Source organism: Anabrus simplex, chromosome 2 (genome assembly GCF_040414725.1).
Source record: "Anabrus simplex isolate iqAnaSimp1 chromosome 2, ASM4041472v1, whole genome shotgun sequence".
NCBI lineage: Eukaryota > Metazoa > Arthropoda > Insecta > Orthoptera > Tettigoniidae > Anabrus > Anabrus simplex.
In genome coordinates this window covers 651293039-651314558 of record NC_090266.1, presented here as the reverse complement: position 1 = coordinate 651314558, position 21520 = coordinate 651293039, and the positions used below count along the sequence as shown (strand labels likewise).

Genomic DNA, 21520 nt, shown 5'->3' with positions numbered 1-21520 from the left:
CTTGATATCACATTTTTAGGAAGGCATAAATAATAATATAAGGAAATTAATTGTGGAATTAATTAACTAATTAATTAATAAGAAATTAGGCGACATGTTAATTACAACATCGAGGAATTCAGGACGTCAATCGAATCACGAAGTATGACGTCACAGCTCAGAATATAGGTGGCGAACTCGAACTAGGATTCTCTTACTTGCTTACTTGCTGGCTATGCGTGTTGTTCAAAAGCTGACTATGCGGGAAAGTCTTTTATAGACCTGGACAGCTGTTACTTGCACCACGAGGAGAACAGTGTCATTTCTTGGTAGTTTAACAGACCATCTACAGTCATAGCAGACGTCAATAGTGTCTATGAAGAAAGTACATATCATTACATGTCAATTGTCAAACCATGAGTGGGGAATTTATACTAATATTTTCGTGAAAGTTTTAGTGCACCTCAAGCAGTACCAGTTCGATACCGGCCAAGGCAATGAAGACCTACAGTAAGAAATTTGTGTGCCCCGGAGACATCGCCCAGATCAGGATGCAGCACTAAAAGACAGGACCAATGCTGACAGCATCCTAATGCCATGAATCCAGCCTAGAAGGAGACCAGGGTCATCAAGACATCCAAGTTAAGTCGACATTTCATTTATACTGGGTCTCATCTGTTCTATGTAGCTACAATAAGTAGTTAACTTTCTTCTTGAAGGCATTATTGATTGAACAGTAATTCGAGTAGATTTCTAGTATCTTTACCATTTCATTTTCTTGTGTTATACGATGTTGAATTTATATTTTCTCCTACTGTACGATTTTAAGATGCGTGATGACGGTATGTCAACATCATCGACCACGCGGGTTTCAATAAGTCGTGTCATTGGACAAGTATCTGGTTCAAATATCAGCCATCGGTTAACCTTCAAGGAATATTACATTTCCATTCAATTAATATAATATTGAGGATTGCGTACGTATAATATTTTTATTCTTCAGAATTTATTTCTCCTATATTTCACCAAAAGTGTTTGCTATATTTTTCATGAGGGGGCAGGCTCATCTGACACATTAATGCTACACTAACGATACGGATAGTTTTCTTTTGGATCCGATTTCATATTTTAAGGGAGGACATTGCATGATTATTATATTTATGTGTGGCTCCAGTCATTCACGAAATTTTCCCTTGATATTTTGGACGGATGTTGCGAATTATTTTGATATTTTACCTCTCACGTTGTGTCATGTGGAGAGATGCTGCATGGATTATGGTGATTTTATGTGCTATTTGGGGGCGAATCTTCGCGTCACTATGAACAGAAGCATATGTAATCTATTTCTGCGATGTTGTGTGCAATGATGAATGGATATTTAGGAATAATTTATCATCATTTTCTATGTATTTGCGAGTAGTTGTTTTCGTGAGAGAACCATAGGTGATAGAGTCTTCACAAAATATTATTGAACCACGAGGTAAACCACATGTCTTCCTACAAAATAAAATTGAGCGTATAAGATTGTTAGAGCCTTTTTGTCATACTGGATGAGCGTCATCACAATTATATCAAAATTGTAGCTGTATAATATCACTCAATTCCTTGATATTTGATAAATTTCGGTAACATCCTGAGTTCGATGTAGATATTGAAGATATTATCAGTCACCATTACCCAGACTATTTGTACCGGATTGATTACTCCTGTGTGCAGGCCATTATCTATGGGAGTCTTCCATTTCCATAAAGTGGATTAATAACGTGTGGACATGTGTGTATATTTGTAAAATAGTATCCTTAGTTGTAGTTGGTTACATTTCTTTCCTTGGTGGATGATGGTAACGGGAGATTTTATTACGTGCATTTTTTGTTATTTCCACAGGGTGAGTGATTTTATTTTTTATTGTAAATTATTGATGTGTGTGTTACCATTGTTGTTCTGAGTTTCGGCGTTGTGTTAAGGTCATGACACATGGTTAAAGTATTAATTTAATTTAAAAAGTTTTTCTTGCTTACTTTTATCACGTGAAGTCACGTGTATTCTGAGGTTACGCTGAACAGATAACAACTGAAAGGTCGAGTTAAATTGGAGAAATAATTATCAAGTGAAATGAAAGTGTCAAAAAGATTTATTAAATTTCTTTGTATTTTCATCTTTTTGACCAGTCATGTGACTTAAGCATTTAAAATCTTGTTCCAGATTTTCGGGCATGATTTGACATGCGTACGAGCATCATTCTCTAAGCAAATCAAATTTAACATTGAAAATAATATTTGATAAAATATGACTGTATGAAAAAAAAATTTGTGTCAGAATTGATAGGAATTTATTAACATGTACCATCCCATTTGCTTAATTTTTGGATGTACAGTGAGAGTTAACATAAAATTTTAGTGATCATCTCACACAATCATAATTCTCAGAAGGACGGAATTATTTTGTAATAAATCATCCACCATTAATTTGTATTTCGATGGTTCATTATTTACTGATATCTGCCCATTTCCTTGATCCACACCATTCTTTTTATGGAACATGTAAATCCCTTACTGATCACCCCTGAGAGTTTCTTGTGTGTCTAATGTGTTAGATGTGGCTTAAATGGGCAGAATACATACAACCATCCTTGGTGGTATTTTAATGAAGTTTTAGTATGTCATGGTCACTAAATGATGTGTGCCGGTGGGAAATTTTCTAGAAAATTAATTCTTTTATCTGCTTAGTGTAATTGATTGGTAAATTATTATTATTATTATTATTATTATTATTATTATTATTATTATTATTATTATAGTTATTATTATTATTATTATTATTATTATTATTATTATTATTATTATTATTATTATTATTACACTCTACTTCCTCAGAAGTACACCATAACTTTTCTAACAACACCAAAAGGTTTAAATTCAATTTTATCATTGCTCATAGGTGAAATGGTAATCTTGTTCATCAACAGATGGCTCGTTGCGTGTCATCTTGGGAACAGAAGGAAGGCAACTAACCAACTAAATCACTGAGCTTGGGGAAGGGGACCAATTTGCCCCAAAATTACTACATACGGACAAGGGAAATGATTAAAAACTCTAATTTATAACAATATACACCAATCATTCAAAGAATTATTGAAATACAACCTAGGACAATACAGTTTGTTTGGTGAATAATCCTGTACTATCAACATAGGTGAACAATGCACAACAGTGACCTTACTGTCCTTCGAAATAGTCCCCTCCCATAACAATGCACTGCTGAGATCGGCGATACATGTCCTGGAAACATTGCAAGAAGGCTTCCTTTGGGATAGTGTTCAAAAGCCTCATCACACTTCGTTGGATGTCAGGAATATCGTCAAATCTCTTTCCTTTCAAAGCGAGTTTGAGTCATGGGAATAGGAAGAAGTTTGGAGCATTGAGATCTGGCGAGTATGGGGGATGTTCAAGTGATGTGGCACAAGACGAGAACACGTTATCCTCTTCCCGAACTTCTGGGTAACGATTTGTCGCACGGATTCACGGTTAATCTGCCGTTCATCCGCTATCAAGCGCACAGTTAATCGCCAATTGTTCATGATTAATGGCCTCACCTTCTCAATGTTATTTTCACTGACGGTGGTCGCCGGACTTCCGCTACGGGGGTTGCCTGAAACACTTTCCCGGCCTCCTCGAAGACGGGCGAACCACTCGTACACACGCTTCAAAGACAGTGCTTGATCTTCATAAACATGTACCAGCATCACATGCGTTTCTTTTGGTGTCTTGCCAAGCTAAAAACAAAACTGTACATTGATCTTTTGGTCGTTCATGTTCCTGTTCGCAGTTCGGAACTAACGCACTAAACACGCATTGTGTCAAACAGGTCTTACACGGTACACACACAATACTCAACTGAACAACATTGGAAGCAGGTGGTCAAAACCTGCTGCTACGCAGGAGCAGCATTACATATCGCCAGTGTTGCTGGATCGACCGTTCTGACTTCATTCACTGAACTTTATTGTCACAGGTTGTATACTCCCCACAGTATGACTAACAGTTTAGTAATTCTTTCATTCGGAAAGTATTGAACAGATTTTAAGTACTCTAAGATTATGCACATGATACCAGGGCCACAAATACTGTAAAATGGATTACAAACATGCTTGTAATAAGCTAAGAAAGAATATCATAGTTGTGGCCAAACACCACAGTTAACTGCAAATAAGGAAAAGTAATAGAAAATGCAGGCAATACCACTTCTAAAATATAATTTATGGTGCAGTAACACATTTACCTCAGTCATGTACTCAAACAGCATACAGAGTGGTTCACCCTTCATTATGACACCAAGTAAACACACAATATTAGAATGCCGGAGATCTGTCATTAGTTCAACCTCTCGACGGAAGTCAGCCTGAGTTTTTGGAGTTGCATTCTCCTTCAGGGTTTTTATGGCTACTTGAAGGCATGGTTCACCTGGTTCTCCGGTATTCACCTCACCCTTATAAACTTTCCCTGGAAAAAGCGAACTCGTTACTTAAAATGAAAAATTTACATCATATTACATTACATTTAAATTAGAGTAGGATATAAATGGAAATACTGCTAAACTAAATAACACTCACTATCAGAAAAACACATCTCATAATGGAGAGTAAGAATCAGTTATTTATAAATAAATTTAAAAAAGAAAAAAAATGGCACTAAAGCCCTGACAGGCCTTGTTCAACCAAGCGACTGCTGCTCAGCCCGAAGGCCTGAAAATTATGCGGTGGAGGACACAAGGTCAGTGCGACATATCTTCGGGCCATTATTCTTGGTTTTCTAAAACGGGGTCACCATCTCACCATCAGATAGCTCCTCAATTGTAATCGCGTAGGCTGAATGGACATTGAACCGACACACAGGACTAGGTAAAAATCCCTGACCTGGCCAAGAATCAAACCCAGGGCTAGAGTTGGCTAGTGTGTGTATGCTTTGAAACACTTAGCCAGCGCTATCAGTTGTCTCTATGCCTAAACACAAATACGCTTCACTATTTCGAAGCAGTGAGATTACTTCGCGTGCCGTGCCGCATGAATGGAAACTTCAACTGTCCCGTACATGTCAGCTACAACGATGCTTTGAAACAGCAAAGCTTTGAAACACTGACGGTGTGATGTTGCCCTGAAGATGAGCCGACACTCGTTAATAGACGCTTCATATTCTGAACCGCGAGTCAAGTTACTAAAAGAACAAGGTACTCCGGAATGTAACTTTTTTTTACACAGAAAAAGAACATTATTATTCTCAAAGCATGGTCATACTATAACAGAAAGACGTTCCCGTTTGTCAGCTGCAAGTTTCGAAAATTATTTTTTTAAAGTTCAATTTGAAGTAGTTTTTTAAACTGGATTAGATGAAGTCTGTTACTGCACACTCACAATACTGACCTTGGACTCTTCATAGATTTAATTATTTATTTTATAATCATTCAAAAAGGTTCATTTAGTTAGTCGTAACCATGTAGGTTGAGTAGATCTCGAACTATTCCTCAGGACCAAGCAAAATGCCCTGACCTGGCCAGGAATCGAACCAGGATCTCCAGGTGAAAGGCAGTTATGCTACATCTATACCGTGTGGCCAGAATCTATTCATTAGCCAATTACAAAATCTTATTCTTGCAATGAAATCTGTAGGCTGCATGTAATGGACTGAATGAGCACTCTACAATACAGAGAATATTTCTGGTTGAGTCCTATTTGCACAAGAAGAAGAAGCCACTTAATAGGTGGCACCGAAAATTCTGTAGACAGTTTCCTGGTTCTACAAAACCAAAAAAAATGTTACCTGCATCAATTCATTTACAAGTGGTGTAGTAGTTCCGTAACCAATAATAAAAAAAAAAAAAAGAACCAGTGGAGGGCAGCTTTCACACAGGAGAGGTTAGGTGATATACCGGCAAGACTGCAAGTCAGTCCAAGTATGTTGCTTAGGAGAGTAATGACTGTGCAGCTATCTGATGGTGAGATGGTGATCTTTGTCTAGAAAAGCAAGAATAATGACCGAGAGGATTCATTGCACTGACCATGTATCGCCTCATAATCTGCAGGCCTCAGGCTTTTTTTGTCTAATGAATGGTGTCCCCGATGGTATCGTGGATTTGAACTTTCTTTTTATGAGTGATGAAGCATGGTTTCATTTGAGTAGATATGTCATTTCGCAGAACAATAGGATCTGGTATACAGAGAACCCACACATTTAACAGACGACACCTCTGCATGATGTGAAGAATTCATTATCATCCTCCTCCTCGTTTCCCCATTATCTAGCTTATTGGGGCATTTATGGCACTTCTTCGTCTTCCTCTCTCCTTCCACCATTCCTCCTCCATCATCTTGTCCCAGTTCAGGTTTCTATACTCCTGAGGAGCAGCCTAAAGTCACATCTGGCAGTAGGTATGAAATGTCTCTGCGAGTGGTGACCCCACCATAATAATAGCCTATATACGGTACTTCTGAACTTGCCCGAGGAATTATCAGTCAGATATTTTTTCAGGACACCATTACTTCTGACCATTATATTTACAGCATTCTCGAACTAATTTTTGCTGAACTGACTGAAGAAGGAAAAAGGTATGGCTATTTCCAGCAGAATGGTGCGACGGACCATATGGCACGTAGCTCGATATGGCGGTTGCAGGAAGTGTTCTAACATGATCAATTTATCAGTAAAGGCCTATAGTCCTCTTGATTGCCTGATTTAAGCTCATTCAAACTTTATCTATGGGGAACTCTCAAAAGAAAAGTTTACAGGAATAGTTGAAGGGTCAGGGGAAAATACCAGGTAAGTCACTTTCTCAACGAAATTGAGATATTGTTACAGTCTGCTTCAGAGTGATCATGCGCATCTATTGAGAGGTCGGAAATGGAAAAAAAAAAAGCAGGTGAGTCAGGAGAAATTAGCACTCAAAGTTTCGCTGTTAGGGGAAAGAACTAGGGAAGTCAAGCACAAAAGTTGCTTTTTCTCAAGTTGCACAAATATTGACTCTCCTGCTTTTTACCCCTGACCCTTCAACTCTGGAACTGCAGAAGAATTTTTTTTAAATCGAAATTAGGAACACAGTGTATTCCATCAGTGTCCATGAAGTGCAAAGTGTACATTGAAATCTCTTAAGATGTAAAGCTTGCATCTCAGCTCAAGGAGATAACTTTCAACTGTTTGCTTTACTTATTAATTTGCTTGTCCTGAGCATGTATATAGCTGGTGAGTTCTGTTTGGTTTGATTTCTATTAGCGTAACTATGCCAATTATCTGAGACGACTACGTCTGTTCGCGGTGTGGGCACTGCACTCGCTGCCACCACTTCCCTGCGCTCCTATGCCACGATACTCTGACACAAAGTCTTAAATTATACTACCTGTATTTACCTTTATAGTCTACTAATGGAGAAAAGACTTTTCATACTTTATAAAGAATGAAAGAGACGTACTTTTATTTGAATGGGTTGTTTCACAATGCATTGAAAACTAGGGTATTCACTGCCTCTGAAACATTGAGCGGACGAACTGGAAACAACAGTTCAAAGATTCATTTAGCACCAATCCCAGCTTCATAGGACAATTAGTTCAAGAGAAAGAGGGCATGTTTCCTCAGGGATTACTTGGTCTTGTGCACCATGCACTCTCATTCTGTATGTTATACGTCCATTCTCACTTTGCTCAGTTCAGTCCGATAGAGTAGTGTTATCGTCCGATTTATTCAAAACTAATCACTTCACTTTCATTCAAACTGCATCGTGCCATGCAGTATCATATTAAAAAGTGATTGCAAGTCAAGTAATTACAAGTTGTTAGAGGATTCAAGGAGTTGAAAGAATTATAGGAATCCTCACCAGACAATGTCAATTTGCATATCACTGGAAAGATGGTAATTTATACGATCACAAACTCTATAAAAAGGAAAAAAATAAAAACCACTGATTTGGTCTGAATTCATACACACAAGGAAGGCAGAGATATTCAGTCATTAAATATACAAATTGATCTGACATGAGTAATCAAAACTTCTTTCAGCTCTCCTAATTTTTTGACAATATGCAGATTCGTTAGTTTGTTACTTTCCAGTCTCTGTAATCAATATTGTTATTTTCCAGTCAATTTTACCGAATGCTTTCTCTAGGTCTACAAATCCTATGAACTGAAGGTCTGTCTTCTGTATACATCTTCTCAATTATTATCAGCCTCGGTCATAAAATATTTTACCGGTCCCACATGTCTTCCTGCATCCAAAATGATCATCTGCTAGGTCACTTTCTATTTTGTTTTAAATTCACTTCTTCATTTTGATCAACATCTTTGAGAAGTAACAGCAGTATTCTTCACTAATTATACCATATTTTCTCAAGTAATTGATGCATTTCATCTGATTAAAATTCATATTAAATTTTGGATGCAAAATTTTTTCACAGAATTCTAATACAAGAAAGATTTATTTTTTAAAATCTTATAAACTAATGTCTGGCCAAAATAACCAAGAATAACAGCCAAAAGGATTCGTCACACTTACAATGCATCATCTTGCATTCTGCAGGTCTGAGCAGTGGTTGATTGGTAGGCCAAGGCCCATCAGGGATGTAGTGCCATTGTGAGGATAAGCTAATGTACACTAAGTATGGTATACACAAACAATTTCTTCATGAAAGTATGCATCATTTACAACAAATTAACTTATTTAATTAGATTTGTTTTCAAGTCAAACAGAAGGTCCCTCACGCATGTTGAACATACTGTACTTAATGTTTCAGTTAAGATTGTTCATATTTGTAATTGCCTCCACAGCTTACGTCAGCTGGATATCCTATATTGCACCACTCACTCCAGTTCCGTTTCCAGTCTGATAGTTCCTGCTCGTACACCTCCTTACAGATCCAAGAAAATGGCTGACAACTGAGGGTCTCGTTATAAAGAAAATTAGACTGGGGAGCAAAACACATTCTTTGGTGACACAATCTACTCAACTTACTGCACAATTATTTGGAAGCTTTTAAATGACTCTTGCTTTTTCAATTAAAGGAAAATACAATTATAGCAAATAATTTATGCAGTAAATTATTGAACATAAGAATGTTTGTAAACTGTAAGGAATTGTACGAGCTGGAACTATCAGACTGGAACTGGAACTGGAGTGAGTGATGCATTGTGGGATTTGCAGCTGATGTAAGTTGTGAAGACAATTACAAACATGAAAAATTTTAACTGAAACATTTTATTAAGACGGAATTGTTTTCTGATCATTCAAAAATTCTGACGTCACAAAAATTCTGACGTCATGTATGAAAACGTATGTCATTAACACAATATGCATGAAGAGACCTACAGAAGAAATTCTACTCTGACTTTGTCGCGGGAAAATTGGAGTAGTATAAAAGCCCATCCATTGAAGTGCTAACTGTCTTTCTTTTTTTTTATTGTATCTTTTTCCCACCATCTGATTTGATGTTACCTGTTATGTAACCAATACACATCTTATACACAGATCTGACTGCGTGCTTACTGCATTACAAATTCTACAGATTTGATTATTAATTCATATTGCTTTGGAATGAGAGTTATTGTGAAAGTGATTTAAGAAGCTATACATGTAAAGAACATCTGCACTGTCTTCTTATAACTGTGAAGCAATTCTAGTATTGATGAAAGTATTGCTAATTAAAAACTGTGATGTGTGTTATTTATTTCATGTATAACATAACGATTACCTCAAAGTTTCAGTGCTATGACAATGCAACGGAGTGTCATATTTTGTAAGACCAGTATGTAATGGGAACTACCACGGAGCACTAAGTCAGTGTGGAACAGCCATGAAAATGATCACCCATTAATCAACATCCAACCTAGAACAGTGAAGCCAGCGTTATGATACTTGCCTAATATATTTTCAGGTGGCTATTTCAAGCCGAGTGGAGTCCTTGTAAGGTAGATCCTCTAATGAGGGTAGGCAGCATCTGCCATGTGTAGGTAGCTGCGTGTTATTCACGTGGAGGACAGTGTTATGTGTCATTTGTGAGTTGCAGATATGTTGGGGACAGCACGAACACCCAGCCCTCGGGCCATTGGAATTAACCAATGAAGGTTAAAATCCCCGACCCGGCCAGGAATTGAACCTGGGACCTTCTGAACCGAAGGCCAGTACGCTGACCATTCAGCCAACGAGTCTGACATGATACTTGACTTATTTCCTTTAATTCCTAGGTGGAACATAGGGCCTTGACGGCATTTCTCCAGCTTATTTTGTCTGCTGCCAATGCCTTCACCTCCCTCCAGGTCTTGCTGATTCCAGCAATCTCCCTGTTTATGGTTCTCTTCCAGGTAAACTGGGAGAGTTGGCCATACAGTTAGGGGCATAAACTGATCTAGTCGATGTGGATGCTCTCGAGAACGTTGAGCAAGGTGCCTTTTTTCTCATAATGCAATATCTTAACATCTTTATCTATTGATGTGTATTTGTGGCTAGATACTTTATGATGTTCACTCATAGCAGAAAAACGATTATAATTGAGAGCGTTGCGATGTTTGGCATATCTTATGACAAAATTGCGACCTGTTTGACCTACATAGCTGGAATTACAGGATTGGCATTCTAATTTGTAAACTCCAGAGTTCAAATATCTATTATTAATGTTATTACTGTTGACAGTGTGTGGATTAAAAATGAGTTTGGAGTTGGTGTGGGAGGTTCTAAATGCTATTTTGATAGTGTTTTTTTTTATAAATATTAGAAATTTGGTAAATGCTATTATTGAAAGTGAATGTGGAAAACTTTTCTTTATTAGCAGAATCTTTCTCTAGTGTAGTCTTGAGCCTGCTCCTATATCTATTGATAATTCTGCTGATGAAGGCTTTACTGAAGCCGTTGTGTTCTGCAATATTGTAAGAGTATTCATTTTTTGTAATTCTTGTGAGATAAAGGAACAGTTAATGCTCTGAGTACCATGCTATTGTAAGCTGTTTTCTTATGTATGTCTGGGTGTACAGAGGTTTGTTGGATGGTACTGATGGTATTAAAGAATAAAGTGTTGTTCCAGTTGCGCATAATGGTTATCTCCAGGTAATTAAGGGCATTAATGTTTTTTGACTCTATGGTGAATTTTATATGTGGGTCAATGGAGTTGAGAAATTCACGTACTGTGTTGCTGTTAGTAACGCGGGAGTCTAAAATAACAAACGTGTCATAAGTTTATGAACCCCTCTCACTATTTAAATGAAAACAAAAAAAAGAACATTCTACTCGAAACATTCATTCCATATGTTTGACAGAACTTCCATAATATAAACAAACCCCGCCTCCATCCCTGCAACTCACCACCATTCCCCACCCAACCCTCTCCCCACCAGCCCTGCACCGCCCCTTCCCCCCTTCGCTCCTCCCATCCTCGCAAACACAGCTGAGCCAACAATAGACTTGATCGTACAAACAGGACCATTAACTTTGAGAAGGCCAGGCCGCTTCGAGAGGATAACCACTTTTAAACAAAATAAGTTTAAAGCTTTCTTCACACCCATTTCACACTTTTTACTTATCAGCCCAAGTTTCTCACACAACCTCATTTTTACCACTACAGATTGGAACTCAACTGACTGTTTCCAATATGGTCACTTACAGTTTACCAAGCACCTGTCTTCTTCTCTAACACAGCTTCTCATTTTTGTCACGGCCCTCCCAACCTTTTTAAAATAAAGCAAACAAACCCGCCAACATTGTGAAACAATAATCGAGAACGGGACCGCTAGATTGAGAAGAAATTGAGAATGCTGCTGTTCTGAAGTTTTAAATTTCATCGGCATTTTTCCATCACGTCATATGATTTCGCCTGCATGTTGTCTCCTCTCAGGCTTGATTTCTCAAACTTTTTCACCCCCCTCCTAGCCAATCGTGGTGATGGTGTTTCTACAAAGGCAGACTGTAGGCCTGAATTTTTGACAGCGATTTCATCCTGTTTTGAATTGTTATAAAACTGAAAATTTTTTCGACTAAGAGGTCAGCAACCTCGCTGTGTGCACTTATTTGTTTGTTTCCATCGGTATCATTTGTTTTAAATTTCTCTTCATCTTAGATTTAACATATTTTTTAGATTCAATTACATTTGTGTTAACCTTTTTTCACTGAATTTTGTCGCAGCGAGTTGTTTATTGCTCCATCTGATGATGTAAATGTTATTTTTATTTCTGTCATCTCTTTTTTTCATTTGTTCCTTCATTTTTTCAGCACATTTTTAGCTTGTATTATGTAAATTTAATTTAAACCTCCATTATTTTACTGAAGATGGCTCAAATGAGTTGAAACATGTTTGAATTACTCCACCTTTGATGGAACTATGTGATGTACTGAATTAGGAGGATACTTTTAATTTTTTCCTTTGTAAAGTTAATAGTTTGTCATATATCCCCTTTCTTCTTCTTCTCCTCCTCCTCCTCCTCCACCTCCTACTGCTAATGTTGGTAATTTTCTCATTGGGTTGTATGAGCAGTGATTGTATCGTGGGTTTGCTCTGTTATAGTAATGATTACATGCTGATTTAAGAAATGGTCTTAATTTAATTTGAGTCGGATTAAATACAGTCGTTTGAGTCACAATGATCGTTAACTTATTCTTTTCCTTGATGTTCATTTAGTGCACAACGACCAATCTCTTGGAATTAACAGTGTATGATATACTAATACTTTGAAGACATTAATTATCATTTAGTTATTTATATATTTTATAAGAATTCATTCTTTAATAACAAGTTATAGTTTTAATCTGGTTAAAGAAGTCCTAGTGAAACCTGAAGCTCTTCTGTTTCATAACTTAGTTAACTTGGCCTTGATCCTTGTTATATATATATATTTTTTTTTAAGGGCAAGCTTATTTTAATCTGGTGATTACTAGGCCATGCCCAATTTTAATAAAGAGGATAGTTCTATATTTTCCCTTGATGATTCATGGTCATTCATTGAGTCCCTCTACTATTTGAAGATCCTTTTGGGATTTCTTGGAATATTACTGATTAGTTTTATTGAGTTTGGCTATTAATCTTCCTTGATTTAATTATTATTGTATTCCACTCAATTGTTATACTTCGTTCGAATACTGCAGTTAAATTTGAATACTTCTGGTTTCATGAGAGATCATCAAAACAAAATCATGATTTCAGTTCCTCACTTATGTGAGTAACAAAAATTCTTCTCTCATTCTAATTTGACTTAATGAATTTTAGTAGTTATAATCAACTCTAATTGGTTTGATGTCACATTGGTTATATGATTAATAATCTTTTATGTGGAAACAGTATTTCCTCTGTTGAATGATTACTCAACCTATTATTAAATTTGTATTGCCGGTAACTGAAATGTTTACTTACTTGATATCACACTATAGTAATTAGTAGTTACGAGATTATAGTAAAAATTTGTATCGACATCTCTTTTTTGTGTGTTAGGAACGTAGACCCTTTTCCTTCTCTCTGTGTTTTTTAACTGAGATATACTGTCACCACGGTAAGTTGTTGTTTTTCTTTGCATCACTACTGGTCTTGCTGTTTTCCTCTGCCATTATTGTATGTGCGGCAGAGTTGTTGGGTGGTTCAATTTGGTTGACTTGCACCACTTTGCTGTTATATAAAGTTGAACCTGCTTTATACACAACTCTGTTCTGCGTAATTCGTATTTGTACGTAATTTCCTTTAGGTCCTGGCAAAATGTAATTTAAAAGAGTATTAATTAAACCTTATTTATATGTAACCCGCTGTTATACGTATTAAGTGTCAGTGAAATATAACTGAGTTTTGCATAACTAATGAGCACTTTTTTTTTTTTTTTTTTTTTTTTAAGAAACTACTGTATTTACGAAGTTTCCTCTCTGTCGACGTAGGCGGAAGTAGAGCGATCGGGTTTCAATCAATCACTACTGATCTGCATTTAGGGCAGTCGCCCAGGTGGCAGACTCCCTATCTGTTGTTTTCCTAGCCTTTTCTTAAATGATCGCAAAGAAATTGGAAAAATTTTAACATCTCCCTTGGTAAGTTATTCCAATCCCTAACTCCCCTTCCTATAAACGAATATTTGTCCTAATTTGTCCTCTTGAATTCCAACTTTATCTTCGTATTGTGATCTTTCCTACTTTTAAAGACACCACTCAAACATATTCGTCTACTGATGTCCTCCCACGCCATCTCTCCACTGAAAGCTCGGAACATACCACTTAATCGAGCAGCTTGTCCCATTTCTCCCAAGTCTTCCCAGCCCAAAAACATTTTTGCAAAGCTACTCTTTTGTCGGAAATCACCCAGAACAAATTGAACTGCTTTTCTTTGGATTTTTTCCAGTTCTTGAATCAAGTAATCCTGGTGAGGGTCCCATACATTGGAACCATACTCTAGTTGGGGTCTTAGCAGAGACTTATATGCCCTCTCTTTTACATTCTTACTACAACCCCTAAATACCCTCATAACCATATGCAGAGATCTGTACCCTTTATTAACAATCATATTTATGTGATTACTCCAATGAAGGTCTTTCCTTGCATTAACACCTAGGTACTTACAATGATCCGCAAAAAGGAACTTTCGCCCCATCAACGAAGTAATTAAAACTGAGAGGACTTTTCCTATTTGTGAAACTCACAACCTGACTTTTAACACCGTTTATCATCATATCGTTGCCCACCGTCCATCTCACAACACTGTTGAGGTCACACTGCAGCCACTCACAATCTTGTAACTTATTTATTAGTCTGTACAGAATTACATCATCTGCAAACAGCCTTATCTCTGATTCCACTTCTTTACACATATCATTGACATATATAATAAAACATAAAGGTCCAATAATACTGCCTCGAGGAATTCCCCTCTTAATTATTACAGGGTCAGATAAAGCTTGGCCTACTCTAATTCTCTGAGTTCTATTTTCTAGAAATATAGCCACCCATTTAGTCACTCTTTTTTCTAGTCCAATAGCACTCATTTTTGCCAGTAGTTTTTCATGATCTACCCTATCAAATGCCTTAGATAGGTCAATCGCAAAACAGTCCATTTGGCCTTCTGAATCTAGGATTTCTGCTATATCTTGATGAAATCCTACAAGCTGAGCTTCAGTGGAACAACCATTCCTAAACCCAAAATGCCTTCTGTCAAACCAGTTATTAATTTTGCAGACATCAGAAAGAATGCTAGTTATTTTACGTCGCACCGACACAGATAGGTCTTACGGCGACGATGGGACAGGAAAGGGCTAGGAGTGGGAAGGAAGCAGCCGTGGCCTTATTTACGGTACAGCCCCAGCATTTGCCTGGTGTGAAAATGGGAAACCACGGAAAACCATTTTCAGGGCTGCCGACAGTGGGGTTCGAACCTACTATCTCCTGAATACTGGATACTGGCCGCACTTAAGCGACTGCAGCTATCAAGCTCGGTCAGAAAGAATGCTTTCCCAAAGCTTACATGCAATGCATGTCAAACTGACTGGCCTGTAATTTTCAGCTTTATGTTTATCACCCTTTCCTTTATACACAGGGGCTACTATAGCAACTCTCCATTCATTTGGTATAACTCCTTCAACCAAACAATAATCAAATAAGTATTTCAGATATGGTACTATATCCCAACCCATTGCCTTTAGTATATCCCCAGAAATCTTATCAATTCCAGCTGCTTTTCTAGTTTTCAACTTTTGTACCTTACTGTAAATGTCATTGTTATCATAGGTAAATTTTAATACTTCTTTAATATTTCCTTAATACTTCGGTGCTGAAACAGAACACAAAACTTTCGCAGTGACATTGTTGATCCTTACTTACTGGCGGCTTAACAATGGCCAACCGAGCAAGTCCCCTTCGCTCGATCTCACTTCTCCTCTACCTTCATTGTTTTTGACCTTCACGATGCTGCCAGAGATTATGATACATTACAAGCAAAGTGGGCACCGGTGCAGAAACAAAAGAAAATATAGTAAATTTGTTTGAATATGAGAATTTCTTTCGTGGGAACAACGAAGAAGTAAAATGTCCACGGTGCCGGTATCCGGTGTTTACTGTTGAACAGTAGTTTTATCATTCAGTTGCTTTTGATCAGCCATGCAGAACAGAGAAAGGAAAAGTTATACCCCGGATGAAAGAGTAAAATTTGTACGAGAAGTGGACACTAATCCACACAAAACAAAAACTGGAATTGCTTCATACTTAGGTATTGCTTATACCACACTATGTACAGTCAACAGTAAAAGAAACGTTATTTTGGACGAGTTCTCAATACTGGGTTCAAAATCAGCAAAGCGCCGCCATCAGCAAGAAGGAAGGTACGTAGATTTGGAGAAAACACTTCTCACGTGGTTCCAGCAAAAGCGGGCTGCAACTCTACCAATTAGTGGCGACATCCTGAAGGCAAAGGCCACAGATTTAGCTAAAATGATGAGTATCACTGCTGATTTCAAGACTTCATCAGGATGGTTGAAAGGATTTAAAGATCGTCATGGAATCACATGGAGAACAATTTGCGGTAACTCAAAAGCTGTGAACGATGTCACGGTGCAACACTGGAAGGAAGAGGTTCTGCCGGGTATCGTAAGCGATTATCAGCCTCGAACATCTACAATTGTGATGAGACCGGCCTATTCTACTACTATTTGCTATTTGCTTCACGTCGCACTGACACACAGATTGGTCCTATGGTGACGGTGGGACAGGAAAGGCCTAGGAACGGGGAAGGAAGCAACCGTGGCTTTAATTAAGGTACAGTCCCAGCATTTGCCTGGTGTGAAAATGGGAAACCACGGAAAACCATCTTCAGGGCTGCCGACAGTGGGATTCTAACCCACTATCTCCCGGATGCAAGCTCACAGCTGCGCGTTCCTAACCGTATGGCAAGTTCGCCCGGTGGCCTATTCTACAACCTCCTTCCTAATAAAACATTAGCTGAAAAAGGGTGACCGATGCCAAGGAGGGAAGAAGAGTAAAATTCATGTAACAGTACTTCTCGCCACCAATGCAGATGGATCTGACAAACTTCCTCCACTTGTGATAGGAAAATCAAAGAATCCGAGGGGTTTTAAGGGTGCAAAAACAAAACCTACGGAATATTAATTCAATAGAAATTCTTGGATTACTATGCTTCTAATAGAACAGTGGTTGAAAAAACTGGACATTAAAATGAAAACTAAACAGAAGAAGATCCTTCCTCCTATGGATCAGTATGCAGCACATCCACCTCAAATTGTTCTGGAGAATGTCCAAGTGGAATATTTCCCTCCTCACTGTACCAGTGTTCTACAATCACTTGATTTGGGCATCATTGCAAATTTCAAAGTGCATTACAGAAAAATGCTGGTTCAACATTTAATAACACTGAGTGATGCAGGAAATGAACCTCTCTCCATTAATTTCCTTGAAGCCATGCACTTTATTTCGGCTGCCTGGACGCAGGTGTCATCCTTCACAATCAGCAACTGTTTCTGCAAAGCTGGTGTCTTACTAGAAGAGGCTGCCTCTAATGATGATTATGGGGACGAAGTTTTGTCTGGCAATGAACTAATGCTACCGGAGGGTGTAGAATTCGATATTTTTGTGCATTTCAAGGTTAATCTAGCTACAGTGGAACCTCGATTATCCGTTCCCGGAAATACGTTTTCCCGGAATATGCGTTCAAATTACATGGTCACGCTAGCTTCGTAATTAAATCACGTTGTAAAAGTCCCGCATTATCCGTTCCTAGAAGAAACGATTTACCGGATCAATCGTCCAGAAATTCCAGTCCCATCAACGCTAAATCCTCGATCAATCGTTTTTTTAATAAACTGTATCTCACGAAAGGACGGCTATGGCATATTTATGGATCTTGGCGTTAACGCCCCATCACTGCGATAATTAAAGCAAGTACTGTACCGGTACCGTACTGGAAAAGCGATCGGCGGTGAACTTGCATAAGGGACCATCTTAGCATCGCATTCGGGTGGTATTGTTTAGAGAATCTCGGAAAATCATAAAGCAGAGAGTGGCCACAACAATTGCAAGGAGACACGGTGCATTTTGACAGCTCTGCTTGAAGACAGAACGAGTTTCTTAAAATGTTCGCACTTATAAAACGTCCATATTATGTCCAGGGTTAGATGTTTATATTTTTACATTTTTTCGATCGTACTGCCGAACAGGTTTTCGGCACTTTGCTCAGGGCACTGTAGAGTAACTGGACTTTCAGGCAAGAATCGAAACTGCTCCTTCTTAACCCTAGAATCATAAAGTCCCTCCAGTGTAACACGAATCATAAACTTTCGTCTGTCAGACTACCAAAAATAAAATCACTTTAATATACATAAACCCAACATTTTACACAAAATACAGAATATTATAGTTACAACTACCACACGTAGTGATGACAATACACTCTGGTCAGTTTTTTTTCAATAGGCACATTCAATGCACTGTTCTGCCTGGTGATCAAGACATGTGCCTTCGGCATGTTTTACAAAAGAATCGGGCCATTCTTCATTTATTTGATGGACAAAACGCACAAATTATTCTTCCTTCAGCAGTAACTGATTGAGGCTCTTCAGGAATGCCATCTTTTCCAAGAATTTCAGCGATGGTCCTCTTCAGGTTGCGCCTCAAAGTTGGTGTTTGAAGTCTCTCATGCAGCTTTGGAGCCATTAGCATTTCGGATATATCCTTTGCAAACTCTCGTCTTGAAAGTGGGTTTTGGCCTTTTTCAACCATCTTATGCACATAAATAATGTATCCATTGACAAGTGATGTATTAATCATACAATAAAAGATACACATTGGCCATCTTCTCGTTTTTCTTGAAAAGGACATCAATGCTGACATTTCATCGAAAGTGTCCACGGCACCTTTAGTCCCATTGTAGTCTTTCGCCATATCTGGTTTCCCACTGGCTGCTATTGTTCCTACTTCATGGCATGTAGAAAGGAGGATTACATTCTTGTTTGATTTCCTTTATAGGATTCCATTGCTTTTATACCATTATAACAAAACATGGAGGACCCAAGCTTTCTTTGACTGTTTTCATCTCTGGCGGTATCTGTGGCTTGTCTTTTCTCATTGTTCCAATGATTGTCAGGTTATTGTTGCAATGCAGGTAATCAGCCAGACGAATTGAGGTGAACTAATTGTCGGTCGTAATATTTCTGTTTGATCCATGTATTGCTCGGGAAATTTCATTCACGAAATACATTACCACTAATGTCTCCTGAAGAGAGTGGTTCTCTGTCTAATTCAGAAAGAACTGCCGCTATCAATTCATCATCGTGCGCTAGATTTTCCATTTCAGTATCCTACTAAGCTTACGTATTACGTACAAAAAACATTACTGTTATAAACCAAATATTCACACTATTTACAGCTATGTACAAATCACGAATACTTTCACAAATCATAAACTTTCGTCTCTCAGACGACTGACAAATCGCAGTGAACAAACAACTGGACCTTTATGCTTGAAATCAAGGGCAACACTTATTGTTGATAGCTGGGGAAGATTAGATGGAGGGGGAAAGCACAGTTCATTAGCGTCTGGAAATTCCCGCAGAAACTACAGGGGCGCGTAGTCTGGGAGACGAAAGTTTATGATTCTAGGGTTAACACAAATTCAGTGTTTTTGATATTATCGTACATGATTATGTTAGCAAGACCAGAACAGATGCTGCACCTTACATTAAAAAAGAAAGCCATGGGAGGTCTTGGGATTGCCTATTACTGTTTAGGTCCTAAAGTAAGACTGGGAATTTTACGTTTTCGTGTTAAAATTCCAAAAACCGCAGTCGTTTTATTTGCGCACGTTACACTTAAATGGTTGGTATCATTTCCAACTCGTACTGACGTGCAGCGAGTGCGCTTTCCAGATGACCTCAAGGTCACGAATAACTGTAATTTCTGAAGTTTTGATGATATTTCTTTTATCTTTCCAATTTGATTGGATTTGTAATGGGCAGAATTGAATATATTACATTCGAGAACTTTTAAGTATCGATACCTACATACGAAACCGTGTTTTCGAGTTCAACATAACCTTTAAAAGTCGATGTAGGCCTAATTTGCGCAGTACGAGGTTTCCAGAAACTGACAATGAACAGTATACCGGAGACCAAATTACAATGAAAGATTAAGAAATGAAGGGATTTCGCCATCATTTTGGGTGCTTTTGTACATAATGTGCTTTATTTTATTAGATGAGAGAATTAAAAACTACTTGTGGTCGATTGTTGTTTGGCTTGGCGTTATTAGATTTTTTGAAGAGTTTGGCTAGCCTAATCAAAGTTGCTGAACTGAAAGAAGTTTTCACGGGAAACTGACAAAGATTCCCCTGTAAAACTGAATACGGTACCCTATAAAGTATTGAGATTTTGAACTCGCGTACCGGTAATTAATGCGGTTTCGCGGTCGAACATGCCTGCCTGTCATCCAAAGGGCCCGGGTTTGATTGCGACCAGGTCAGGCAATTTTACCTGATATAAGCCTACGTGATTACCTTTAATTGTGGAGCTATCTAATGGTGAGATGGCGACCCCGATCTAGAGAGCCAGGAATATCGGCCGAGAGGATTCGTCGCATTGACCATGCGCACCTCGTAATCTGCAAGCCTTCGGACTGAGCAGCGGTCGCTTGGCAGGCAAAGTCCCACTGGGGCTGTAGTTTGGTTTGGTTTAAGAGTTTTTGTAAGATTATAATTATACATATTTCATTTTTGTGATGTTTAGCCAAATTATTGATGGTTTTCATTCATTCCCGGATTTTCCGTTTTCCCGTGTTGTGCGTTTTATTTTCATGGTCCCTCGAAAATCGGAGAATCGAGGTTTCACTGAATATGTGGAGAACTACCGGATGAAGAGAGTATTGCTGATGTATGCCAACAACGCGGTGGTGATGGACCAGCTACAAGCGATAGTGACAATGATGGAGATAACGACTTGAATATTGAAACACCTGAACTGAGTGAAGTGTTAAGTGCAATCAATGTGTGTAGGCATTACATCAGTGTGAAAAGTTGGAGTGAAAATGCTTTGAATTCATTACTAAGTTTGCAAGAGGAGGTTTATTTTCTTAATGTAAGACAAGTGGAACAAGCCAAACTATCTGATTTCTTTAAGGCTAGACCAAGTTCAAAATAATATTTTCTGTCTTAATGTATTTATTATTTGCAAGGATTTACACATGTAGGTCTATTCCATTGGTTTTTCAGTAAATATGTGATGTATTGTGTAAGTCTGATTTCTCAGTAATTCTGAGAATTTTCTCTTCCCCTTGGTATATGTTTAAGTGAAGTTCAACTGTACTATTGTGTGATTCAAGTCTCATGATGTATCAATGATACGATTTCCACACAGATCCAAAAAGAAAAAGAAAATTCAATACAGATACTAGAAAGCCCCCTATATGAGCTGATAATATTGGTCCCATTCCACTATATCCTTTACATCCTTCCTGCATATAAAACTGTATTCATCCCACCAAAAATTACTCTGCCCTATTTTAACCCTCCAAGTGCTATCATCTCGCTACAAGACGATTCAGATCCCGGCTCAAGTGCTATC

At 38.0% G+C, this 21520-nt stretch overlaps 1 protein-coding gene across 3 annotated transcripts in view; it reads right to left on the bottom strand.

Annotated features, from left to right (window-relative positions):
• Positions 1-21520, bottom strand: part of LOC136864314 (tyrosine-protein kinase transmembrane receptor Ror) — a 245381-nt gene that overhangs the window by 73091 nt on the left and 150770 nt on the right. For all 3 annotated transcript variants that reach the window (XM_067141132.2, XM_067141130.2, XM_067141131.2), the window contains one exon: positions 4258-4478. In XM_067141132.2, coding sequence (XP_066997233.2) covers positions 4258-4478 — 221 coding nt within the window. The remainder of the gene's footprint in view (positions 1-4257; positions 4479-21520) is intronic.